Source organism: Strix aluco, chromosome 5 (genome assembly GCF_031877795.1).
Source record: "Strix aluco isolate bStrAlu1 chromosome 5, bStrAlu1.hap1, whole genome shotgun sequence".
NCBI classification, from domain to species: domain Eukaryota; kingdom Metazoa; phylum Chordata; class Aves; order Strigiformes; family Strigidae; genus Strix; species Strix aluco.
This window is the reverse complement of record NC_133935.1, coordinates 81,088,910-81,101,828: the sequence shown is the minus strand read 5'-3', so window position 1 is coordinate 81,101,828 and position 12,919 is coordinate 81,088,910. Positions and strand designations below refer to the sequence as shown.

The 12,919-nt window shown below is 40.6% G+C and overlaps 1 protein-coding gene across 4 annotated transcripts in view; it reads right to left on the bottom strand.

Moving 5' to 3' along the window:
- Positions 1-1,204: 1,204 nt before the first annotated feature.
- Positions 1,205-12,919, bottom strand: part of FAM107B (family with sequence similarity 107 member B) — a 63,316-nt gene continuing 51,601 nt past the window's right edge. For 3 of the 4 annotated variants that reach the window (XM_074827955.1, XM_074827957.1, XM_074827956.1), the window contains 3 exons: positions 10,548-10,731; positions 6,343-6,496; positions 1,205-4,357 (listed from right to left, as the gene is read on the bottom strand). In XM_074827955.1, the coding sequence (XP_074684056.1) occupies positions 4,241-4,357; positions 6,343-6,496; positions 10,548-10,675 (399 nt within the window). In that variant the 5' untranslated portion in view covers positions 10,676-10,731 and the 3' untranslated portion in view covers positions 1,205-4,240. Of the gene's footprint in view, positions 4,358-6,342; positions 6,497-10,547; positions 10,732-11,510; positions 11,531-12,919 lie in introns of those variants that run through there. The other variant, XM_074827954.1, reaches the window with a different exon arrangement.

Genomic DNA, 12,919 nt, shown 5'->3' with positions numbered 1-12,919 from the left:
GCATATGGCTACAGGAGCACAAGCAAAGCCCCCAGCAGACCAGTGCTTGCAAAGCCACATGACAAAACATATTAGCTCAACGCAGTCCAAAAAAGCATACAAAAGGAAGATCATCTTTTCCGCTGGACATGCTACAAAAGCAGATCACGTGCCCTCACTGTTTTCTTTCTGGAGCTGCAGTGAAGTATCAAAAGATAATTCAAAACACATTTGAATATGCTTGAGGTAGGAGTGCACAGGGCAGTATCTCCATCAGGCCACAGGAACCCACCCCTTATTAACTCTCTGTTCTTTCTTACCTCCCCCACATTTGACAGCTCCTGGAGCAGGTCCAGCATCATTGCATCAGCAGTACTGCCAGGACCCATTCCACATGCTGAGCAGTTTCTGAAGGAAAAAGCATTTCCTGACATCTGTTCTGAATTCACTGCTCTTCTCCTCCCCCACTTTGTTTTACCCCACGCTCCTCTCCAGCTCCCCCTCCATCACCACCTGTCCCTGGCTGACCAGGGCTCACCAGTAAGAGCTGAGGATCTTTGTGGAGAATTGATGACCCACACCTGCTCCAGCCCCCTTCCTCCCCCTGCTAGTTTTCTCTGTCTGCTGTTGACACAGGATTTTGCTCTTAGCAATGGCACTGAGCAATCTGACCCTAACCCAGCAAATCATTTGTGCATGCACTTTCTTTCACATGTCCAAGTTTTTCCTACTGGAACCGCAGGCTTAAGCACTAGCTAAATTAAAAGGACCTTTGCAGGACTGAACCCAGGACCAGGCTCTTTCCTCATTCCCTTTCAGGGTGGAGCTGTTGCAATGCTAACGATTCCAGGGTTGAATTTTGCCTGGTATACTCTGATAAAGTTAGAAGGATAGGGAATGAGTTTCACAATTATTTGATTCCCATCATAAGTTTTCACTCATGCTCTGCCTCACCTTGCACCAGCTGAACAGCTACACAGTCCTAACAGTCTCCTGTGTCAAAAATATTCAAAAGATAATAAGACTAAGAGACACAATGAGCTTTTTCTGCCAGCTAATTTGCCAATAATTTTGCATATACAAACATGGATGCAGTTTAAAGGAACAAAAAGTCAGCACGATCTTCATACTCCCCCCCCTGCATTGCAGAATTTTAAATAACCTGGATATCTCAGCACAGTCCCCGAGGCTTTGTTTTCAGCAGGACATGACAGACACCACCGCATACGCCAAGCATGTAGTAGATTTTATTAAGCATAACTTTGGTTCTAAGTATTCCACCCTCATTCTCGTAATACCTTTAGTTAAAAACAATTATACAAGAGCAAATACAAAAAATATTAAATTATGAAAACAAATCCATTAAGGCTCCCTTTTTATATTTATATATATTTATATATGTACACTCAAACAAGTGCAGATATTAACAGAAGGTTAAAGCCACAAAAATGCTAAAAAATTTACTATTATACTATCAAAAGCAAGAGTTTTAAAAAAGTACAAAGTGGTAAGTGAGCCATTTTCAAATCACTGAAGTATTTGCTGGATTACTTCAAAACCCATATAGCTAAAGGGCAGATGAGGAATTGCTTATGCTCACTGGCAAGCAGTTTCTTACTTGAGTAGCCGCACAGGACACTTGTGGTGTGACTAGCTGACCACCCATTTAAGGGTTGCCCATTCTAGCACAATCCTGACTTTGAAGACAAGCTTTTGCCTGTCAAATCGACATGAAGGTGGCTGGGATTCCTAGACTAAAGGGTCAGCAGAATTCAAAGATGTTCTAACACACACATTGATGTTCTGTTCACACAGAGAATTAATTCCAACTGAAAACAAAAACCTACTTCACGCTGTATGTACAAGGGTTTTCTGGCCTCCTGTGTTTCAGAAAGACAAACTCTACCCTGAATCACAAGCTGACATGGAAAGAAATGAAGGCAGAATGCCTTCAGCCTTGAAGGGCCCAATCCAACACACCCACTGAAGCCAAAGAGAGGTCCTCATCCCCCACCGACTCCGGTGCCATTTGGATTACACCAACTTCATTTCACTGTGCACACATAGTAGGACTGACATGCTCACCGAGGGGAAATGGCTGAGAAGAAATGGTCTGCTCAAGCCAGAGGAGGGTTTCCTCAACAACTTCTAGACATTTCCATAGTGAGCAGAAGGTTAACTGTGGAGTGGAAACCAAGAGGCATGAAGTCTGGTAGGCTGAGAGCGGCTAAGATAAAACATGAGTGTGGCGTAGAAGGCTCATAGATAGTGCTGTCTCAACAACATGAAACAAACTTAATCAGTGCAAGTGTTTGAATAATGTGCTGCCAGAAAGGAAGATCTTCTCCTTCCAGAAGAAGAGGAGGAGAGAGGGAAGAACCTGCAGCACTCAGGGTGTTCCTTTGTTGAGAAAATACATGAAAGAGTCTTACTTTTGGCCTTTTGTCTTTTGTATGTCCATAATCTGAACAGTCTGGTAGACCATCTTCACATTTAATCTTCTAGACATGAGTCACACTGCAAGTCTCAATCAATGGCAATACACTTATCACAACTCAATTTACTCTCAATCCGATTATGTCCTCATAAAAAATGCCTGGATCTTGACAAATTGAAGTCTGTATCTAGGAAACATTTCTAATTGTGAGCATTTTGTTCATGCTGAAATTGTATTTAAAATGTCCAATACTTAAAAGGCAAAAGGAACTAAAAAACAAACCAACAAACCCTCCCCCACCACCTTTACAATACAAAACACACCACTGTTGATATTAATAAAAAGTGTTCGCAAACGGTTATGTCCAATGTAATTACAAAGTAGAAATTATTTTGTTTAGCATCCTAAGGCAAAGACTAGGATTAGATCCTCAGCTGATACAGATGAACACAGCTTCAGTGAGAGCTAGAACTGTGCCGTCCAAGGAAGATGAGGATTTCTCCCCAGATTCTGAAAAGATACCTGCACCCATTCACACCAGGTAAGAATCCAATTCTATAATCCTACATGAGTAATCTGTTCCGCCCTCCTCATCCCAGGCTTTCCTGGATAACTAGTAGTCATAAGCATGAAGGATCAGATTCTGCCATCCCTGTGCAAGGTGAGCAATATTTTATTTAATGGCAAGTCACAGGGGCAACTTGTGGAAAGGCAGAAGGTGACAGAAGTGGACCCTACGACTCAGTGGTAACACACTTCCCTTCTTTCTTGAGGCTAAAGGAAGGATAGGATAAAATGAATTTCATTTTATGCCTCACTTCAGCAAAAAAATTTCCATTTCAGTAGATTCCAATGATCAGTTTGGTCTGGCTTAAACACTGCTCTGTTGCAAAGAGCAGGAACTGATGGCAGATCAGATTCCTGATTTCAGTTCCAGCAAATGAGTTTAAACACTACCAAGTAATGTGTTAACACTGTACTCAGATCAGCATGTCCTTGGAGGAGAAAGGCCACAACAGCAAAGTAAATAGGATTTCAAAACACAAAAAGTAGAAGACAGGTCATTTTGCATTGAGAGGTAAATTCACAGGTAGCACTGCACAGGCTGTACACAATGGTGTAAGAGACAGAGATAAATCAGCTTCTGGATTCTCCCTGGTGAGAGGATCATCAGATTTCTGCTCTTTCATAGCCCAAATTCTACATGCCAAACAGGGAGAAATGGGCTTTAAGGCTGCTTAACTTTTCACTGCTGGTGAATTTTAAGCATTCTCATCTTGCCCACACCTGCCTATCCTAGTGGGGATGGGCAGCAGTGATCCACATAACTCATATCCTCCCAGAGTTGATAAAAATTCCAACTAAACACAAATTTTTGTGTGATACACACAGGCTGTAGGTCTAGATGGAGGAAATCTACCTGCACAGCAAAGCTTCATAAGATATCACAGGAGGATTTTTGTGTTTTAAAGCAAAATATAATCTGTGTATCTCCACTAAACTAGGATCACAAGAGATAAAGCAGTGCAACACTGAAGGAGTTTCTCTAGTTTCCCTGGTTAAAATCTCTGAGCAAGCACATCAGACTAGTCCATGACACTGAACTGACAAACAACTCCTTATCCATTGATCTCAGGACTGCATTTGGCAAGTCGATCTGTTTATGGTACTGTCTTTTTAATCCACATGTCCCAGGAATTAAAAATCTCATCTTCAGTAAGTGTCAGCTGGATGCTGTTATTTTCCCTCTTGAGGGGCAAATCTGAGACAACTTGCAAAAGCCTCTCTCTGCAGGAAAGCTGGAAGTCTTAGCAGGCACTGGCTCTAGGAGTCTGGTGCTTCCGTTGCTTCCTGGACCGTCCTCCTCAAGTTGCCCTTGACTTTGACAAATTCAGGTGCATTTTCCTGCTCTTCCTGTATCTTCTGTTGCTCCAGTTCCAGCTTAAAAGGGAATCACATGTAAAAAAAAGCATATAAAACAGATCATCAAAATACAAGACAAAAAACTAAAGGTTTCAATAATTGGCTGTGCAAAACTATTTAAACCGCTTCCTTTCTCCCTCTCAGGGAAAAGATAAAGTTCCATTTCTTTGAGAGTATCTGTTCTCATAAACGGTAAATCTTTTCAGATCCTTGGCTCTAGCTTGTTCCAGATGTCCACCTCTGCCAGATGGACAAAAACTCTGCAAGCCCAGTATGAGAACAAGATGAAGCATTTTTGAAGAAATTCTTGGACATCTTCATTAAAGAAACAGTAACAATTCCCTTCCCTGGGTTTTACAACAGGACAAGGACGAATGTGACTTTTGGGAGAACACATGCAAACAGCTACTACTAAGCACACTTGCAGAATTTATTTCTGAGTGTCTAGGTATGGATTTCTGTATCTAACTTGAGCCTCCTTTGGTGTTTCTGTTTTGTCTATCACAAAAAGCAATAAAAAAAAAAATCCTCCTTGGCCCTTAGTTGTTCATTTTTGAGAGCCCATTCAACTGACATTTTTAACCCAGTTGGAGCTCCTGCCCATGCAGACACTGGAATCTACCATGTGAGGTTAAATGTCCTGCTCTATGGGGCAAAGCTATACAGTGCTCATACAGAACACGGCACAGAATATGGATTGCTTAGCAATCCTCAGTGAAGGCAGATAAGTTGGCAGAAAGGAAGAAACAATCCTTTAGAAAACTAACAAAAGCTCTTGAAAGAATCTTTCTTTTTTTTTTTTTTTTTAGCAGACCAAGGTCTCCCTGATTAAAGGGGACCACATACAGCTCACCTAAATAATCTCTCCTTTGTCTCTGGTTCACTGGCAAGGGACATGCCTTGTTACAATAAATCATGACAACGTTCCTCCATGAGTCGTGTTGTCAATTAACGCCATTCCTATGATGTTTACAAAGTCACAACATTGTTTGCAATGGGCAGGCTTCTCCTCTTCTAACAGAATTTTCTATTCTACATATGTCCTTGGACAGCTCAGCTTCAAATCTAATCTTCCCACAAGCTGAACCATTTGAAGCTGGGCACTTAAGAGCAGAAAAGGAAAGTGACAGGATGATACACTTAAAAATAGAATAGCTTTCGCCCTCCAAAAATATTTCTAAGCCTAATTAAAAAAAACAAAATAAAACCCCCAAAACCTAAATAATGATTGGATTACACCTCATTTTCAATAGAGTAATTATTTGCCTTAATTGATTTCCATTGAGAAAAACAGGAAATACTGTTTTCGAGCATGCATTCATTCATTTAAAAATAAATGCAATGCTTGATGCACAGTGACTTCTATGATGAGGTGTTTCACTGTAGAGATATTTCCTTGCAGGTACACGAAGTGCCTTAATTGGCACAGAGACATCTGGCTGGCCCAGTGCCTAGCAGTAAGCTTCACCACAATGAACTCCAACTCCACACCATCTCCATACTCAATGGGGTTCATTGGTGAACCCCAATGGGCTCACACGTTTTAAGGCTACAAAAGATCTTTTTGAAGTCATCTAGTTTCTTACATAACCCAGGAGAAAGAATCAATTGATTTTTTTATTCATTAAGCATCCACCAGTTTTGATGCACTACAGCCTAACAGCCATTCCTCGTGGATCACCTCTTAATCATTAGACTACTAAAGTTGACTAATTCACCACAGTTTCAATGGTTAAATAAGGTCAGTGCTCCACACACATTCCTGTTGTGTGGTACAGGATTCATTTGACCAAAGGCAGACACCATATGCAGTTCCTATACAGTAAGTAACAACAAACAGGTAGTTGTAGAGTGTGATTTGACTCATCCTAAAAAAGATATCTGCATTTGATCAGAGGAAATGTGCCAAAAATCGGCTGCTGCATTTTTCGTGTCTACAAAGGGAGCCTTGGGTGAGTAGCTCTGATGCAGATGTGAAAAGGTAGTGTTATTCCCCATCTTACCTGCTCCAGTTTCTGCTGCCGTTTCAGTAGCTCTATTTCCAGGTCTGATTTCTTCTTTTGTGCTTCCTCTTCTTTTTGTTGTTTAATAACTTGATCTCGTTTCCTCTTCTCCATCACCTTCTGTAGCTCTGGTTTGTTCTGAGGTGCAAGACCCCTTCAAATTAAAGAGGGGGGGGGGGGGGGGGGGGGGACAGGGAAGAAAGAGATCAGTTTTATTTAGCAGAAATTCACACAGAATTGTAGGCAGGTTTTCTACAGTCAAGCAGTTGCCTATTTAGATACACTGGAATATAAATAATGATTTAAAAGGTAAAAAACCATGCAGACATTTGCCTGGTTTCTAGCCAAAAGCCCTAAACTAGAATTTAAGCTGTATTATTACTGAGGATATTTCCCTTTAACATGCATGCTAGTATTTCTCCTGTATAATTCACTATTTTGTCTTTCATCTTTAGTCTTCCCCCGATCCTCTCAATTCCAGAAGAAGGGATTAAAAAAACCATCAGAAATCAAGACTCTAGCAGAGCTAGAAACAAATTTTGGACAAAAAAACTTCCCTTGCTGGCTGATAACTCAGAGAGATTGTGTTCAGACAGTTCTATGGAGGGTATTATGCCCACCGAAATTTGCATGGACAGAACTAAAAAGTGGTCTCCCTCTGGACTTTGTCACACTGCTCCTGGAAATCATGGATTCTGTCCTTACTTGAAAATGTGAGAGCTTTACCCATGCCTGGCTGGACTAGCTGGAATAGAGAAGCTATTTTCAGTGAGAGCTCCCAGGCTGCACTCAAAATCACAAAGAAGCTAAACCAACAAAAAACAGAATAAAAAAAGTTGCAGTCACCTTGGAGACCAGACAAAGGCTGGAGGATTCTCCCTCTCACAAGACTTTAGGTACTACATCAACTGAATGTTTCAAGTCTGTTCAGCACAAATTGCTTTCCAAGCCAACTACTCTAAAATGAGAAAGCTTACTCTTTGGGAAGATGCATGACTTTATTTATACAGGCGCACACACACAGATACATGCTCACTCCTACTTATTTTTGTGACTTCAGCTATTTCTTTTATATCTGTTTTGCTATGATGTTTTCAAAATCTGTTACGGTAAGACTCAAAGCTCTCCCTGTTATTCAGATATGAGTGTCACTTAAGTCAGAGCAGAAAGATCCAAAATTTGCCTTCGTTATTGTCATTTTCCCTGTGAAGACTATTAAGTGAAAATATTCAGCATTAACAACCATTTTTTATTTCAACTTTAAGAAATTCAATAATCTGAATAAGCTTTCAGAAAGCATATTCTTACTCTTCCCTACTTGCTATATATCTGTGGTTGACCAATTCTTCCATAATATGCATATCTGACAGCATGTCCAATAATACATTAAAATGTCATTTTATGGTGACATCTATGAATGACTCCATATATTATGCAACACACTATCCCTGTACATACCCTGACAGCAAAATCAAATATTTAGCAACACCAAATGCTGTTCGCTATTTCTCATAATAGATCTCATGGCCTGAATGCAACAGAAGCTACAAGATTGTGTTAATATTTTATGTTTCATGCTATTTTAATTACATTTTAACACATAAAATCTAAGTCAGGCAGAGAAAAGCTGGAGTGATTTTTTATTACTACTACTACTACTACTACTGGATCAGTGAGAGCTGAATCAATGGAAACTTCCATGACAGCAATTAGCAACAGCCACAAACCAGAGGTAAGCTGCTGAGTAACATTACTCGTTCCTGCTTTTTTCCAGTCAGGTTGTACTGTAACAAAGCAGAGGCACAAGAAACATGCTGTAGCTGTAATAAAGGGGACCTGCAGAAGATGCAAGTAAATAAAACCTCTCAGTCTAATCAAGTGGGGTTGGTAGTCAGGTCCGTAGCAGAACCACGTCAATCCTATTTCCACTCCCACACGTAAAAAGGAAAAGCAACAAATAGGCAGCTACTGGATTAACTGGGAGTCTTGTATCACCCCCTAGTGATTGTCCTCATTAAATGAAAAATCCTAAAGCGTTGATATAGAGTAAGCAAAGTGTATTATAACACCAGTTAGAGTTGATAGGGTTAAAACCTCTGGAAGGGATAGGACCAATACTCTACAGAGCTGAGGTTGACTCCTGATGAGTAAAAATAGCTTAAAATAAGTGACCAGTGCCTTGAGGTACCACCACCTGGATCTTTGTCTGCCCGGAGCAACTACCATTTCTGCAAGTAAAGAACTACGTCAGTTCAAGACCCAGCAGACACTGCTCACAGTAGGCATGGAGAACGATGGGACCAGCACTGGCTAATATCTTCTAAGATCCAGAAATGGCTGTTCAGAGCTGACTGCTCAAAAAGCGAAGCTGCTGATGCCTACATTGAGTCTTCACAATAAAATAAGGTGCATGTTAAGCAGGCTTCTATAAGAGCACTACAAGTCCTCCATAAATATGACAGTTTGCAGTAACAAAGCAGAACACGAGCTTCATATCAGAGCTAGTACAGTGGCATGAAGCACAGAAGACTAACCCTCTTCTCAAAAATACCAGTTTTTCTGCTGCTGAAAACCCTCAAACTATTTCATTTCTGCACCAATAAATAAGAATCTAAAATTAACAGCTGCAGCTAATCAAAATCACAATAAGAGAAGAGTGGGTATTGAGGGCTGCACAACTCTGTGTAATAGGATATTCTCCTAGAAGAAAAGAACTCCATACTATTTAAAAGTGCTTTATGCTTTCATAAACTTAAAAGAAAAAAAATTAGCCTTAATTTATTGCAGCCTCCACATCCTTTACAATAAGATCATAAGTCGGGAAACTTCAACTATCTTTCAATGAATATATAGCCTTCTTGGTGCTAGGAACTAACTTTGATGTTTAATCTCATTAATGAAAAATAGGACAAACACCTATTTAGGCCAGTTTCTTCCAATTCAGTTGGCATTCTGTAAAACATTTCTACCACTTTATCACTAAAGAAATGCTGTATTGTGTATGCAGTTCATTTAGAATTAAGTATCTAAGCCCAGCATTTGTGAGGATTTTGCTATTACAGATAGAAAAGACCCCTTCTCCCCTCAAAATACTACCCTGACAGAGGGGGGGGAAAAAAAAAAGAAAAACTGTCATAATGTGACTCTTCCTGTCAAATGGACAAATCCAGTTGTGCTGGAGCAGTCAAAGCAAGACCTTCCTCCTCTCCTTTATCAAGGTCCTGGGTCTCAAAGAGCCTGAATGGCTGCTATCAGCAACTTTATTCTCAAATGCACTCTGAAATACTGTTCTGCCAGTTCTGTAGTGCGGATCCCCACATCCTTGCCTTTGGAAATTCCATTTTGAGTGGCTTCAATCCACCAAATCGCTATTTTTTATCATAGTTATCATGTTTGTTTAAATGGAGGACTATCAACAAGCTTGGTGGCTTTGCCTCCACCCTGTGGTCTGGTGGCTATTTTCTTAACATGTTTTCTAAATGGCTCCTCCGTTGCTGAAGAGGTTTAATAACAGAACTTCAGCTATTTCTGGGCCAAGTGCCTGTGTCTCTGAAGTTGATGAGATCGAGTTCCAGTTATTTACAACTTTAAAAGCAATATATAGAGCAACAGCTGTGCATCCCATCCCAGAATGGAGGGAGCAGCATTTGCATCGCATACAAAGAAACACTTGTGCAGCAGCAGAGCAGGCACCAGACTACCACACTGCATTGCAAGAAAGATAAAGTAAGGAGAGAACAGTTTCATGTGAGATAAAAATAGATTATTTCTTTGATTTAAAGGTGGCCCCACAGACTCGGTGTGCTGGGAACAGTGAAAACCCACAGATTTTATCGTCCTGCTGTTAATTGCAAAATCTTGTCAAATACTTGATAAAGTTAAGAGTTCAAGACAAATTACAGTGCCCAGGTAAGCAATATGAAATGTGATAGGGGAGAACTGAACTGCTCCCTCTTGAAACTGACCCTTTGCAAGTCTTCACAAAACCAAAGTGAGAAAGTCTTTTACAGCACCTTGTGCAGAGCAACTGAAATTCAAAACAGAAATAAATGCCATGGTTAAGAATCAGAATCTTTTCATCTACAATTTCTGAAACAACAAAAAATGTCTGCTAGGTTTTGGGTAAAACATCATTTTGATGAAACTAAAACTCAAGCCCTGTGTTTGGAGTGGGAGGGTGGCACAAGTGATTTTCAGACTCTTACCTTTTCTGATTCATAAGCAGCTCTCTATGGAGATCCTGATGATTCCGTGATGACTTAACAGGATTAATTAATTTTTGAGGTCTAATTAACTCAGGATTGTCATCATCTATGTAGTCTGGTTCAGCCATAATCTTTCTTGGAATGGGATATGGATCTTTGGGTTCAGTGTCCTTGTTCACAGTATCTGTAAAACGGGAAAAACTGCAGTAAGTCTACATTGAAAGGCCTTTTAAAGGTGTGTTAAAACATAAAGGCAGCATATTACATTGGTAACAGGTATGCTTTTCCTAGATTAATTTTGTCTGTAGTAAGTAAAAGCTCTAACAGCAAACATCAGTAGCAGCTTTTTTAATAGACAGCAATTTCACAACAATGTAATCTCTAATAGCCTTCATCCATTGACTTGGAGACAAATTCCTCCCGTTTTAAGAAGAACTAGACAAATAATTTAGGTTAAGCGCATGAAGAGCCCTATTGATTTTAATAAGCCTACTCAGATGAAGCATTTTTAGATAGCAATACGGAGAACCTAAAGACATTTTAAATACTGACTATATTAAATACTACGAATGTGTACCAAAACCATACATCAGTATCATGCCAGCTATGGGGAAAACACCTGCGGATAAGCCCTGAACTGTGCTGTACCAAGCAAAAACTTCCATATGGAAATTGCCAGATCTGCAGTCGTTGGGATGGGGTACAGATTTTTGAGTGGAAAGGTAGAGGAGAAAAAGCTGGGTGAGGTTGTTTCTTAAAGGCTGTATTTCACCCAGTGAAGATCCACAGAAATCCTGATCTGAAGGCAATGAATGAAGTCTTTATGATTTATATCATCTGGAAATGTGGCATTTTCCTATCCTGTTAGAGAAAACATATCTGTACACCAAATCACAACACTTTTAGTCAACAGCTGACAAGTAAAATATAGTTTTTAAATAATTTATACATGACTATTCATACCCCCTTCCATTAAAAAGCTTCAGTCACAAGAAGTTCAGCATCCAAAACAAAGCCCATTCAGAGCAATTCTGCCTCCATTCTCTGTCATGGAAACCTGCACACAGAGTCTGCAATTATCAGTTTGATGAAACATTGTCCCCTCAAACAGACCCCCAAAAAAATATCTCACAGCATGTGGGTTTACAGAGATGAATCAATGGGACATGAAAGAAAAGGCGACAGACCTCCATTACCCTGACTGGCAGAACAGCTGAATGCTGCACACTGTACCGTGCGGAGCTATGAGACAAATCAGAGAATCACTGGGATTTGCCACATATTTTCCAGTAAAAGCTGAGTATGTGCTTTAATTTAGACCCCACTGTTAGCAGCCCTTCCCTCCCTCTCTCACTCCACAGGCTGTAAAACCTGTCTAAATTCAGTCTCAGTTTAATCCCTAAACTATTTTCTTTCATTAGGAATCTCATATTGTTGCTCAGGTCTGATTCAAAATCCACTTGATATAGCGGAAAGATTTCCACTACTACTTCGTACGTTAACACTGAACAGTACCACCATCACCCTGCTTGGGCTGTATGTGCACTTACAGATGAAGAAGCAAAATGACAGGACTAAGTTTTCAGTGGATGCAGAGAAGCCACTCTGGATTTGAATGTGTCCAACGGATCCGGCATAGCCCTTTCAGCTTCTTTGTTTGAGTGGATGATGGGAACTGTGTTTTATTGGTGCTACATCTCACACACCAAGTTTCTATGGAGCAAATCCAATGAGAAACAGCTTACCAGTATGAGCCGCTGTCAGGGTGGCCCCTGCATTAGTTTTTCAAGGCAAGTTTATATGTAGCGTTTTTGAACTCTGCGGGGGTGCTAGTTCTCACAGGGACCTCTGAAACTAATATAAAAATTGCCCACAGTTCAAAACTATGTAAGTATATTGCTGTACATGACATAAACCTCTTACTGACATTGATCATGCAATAAAAATACTTCTCCCATCAGCTTCTTGCTTCAATCAAGCAAGCAGCTATCACCACATGGATCATTGGAAAATTGGGGTCAGAAGAAACTTGGAAGATTTCTAATTCAACCTCCTGCTGAGAGCAGGGATAGCTATGAGATCAGTCCAGGTTGCTCAGGACTTTACCCAGTAAGGTTCTGAAATCCTCCAAGGCTGCACAGCCTCTGTGGGCAATCCTGCTCATCTATTATCTTCATGGTGAAGTTTTTCCCTACACTGGTATGAACCTTTTGTTTCAACTCATGCCATTGCCTCTCACCCTCTGGCCATGCACCACAGTGAAGACCCTGGCTCCATCTTCTTGCTAAGTTCCTCCCAGGCACGGGGGGCTGCTGTTAAGTCCCCCCCAGTCCTGCCTATGTTCCAGGCTGAAGCAGCCCAGGTCTCTCAGC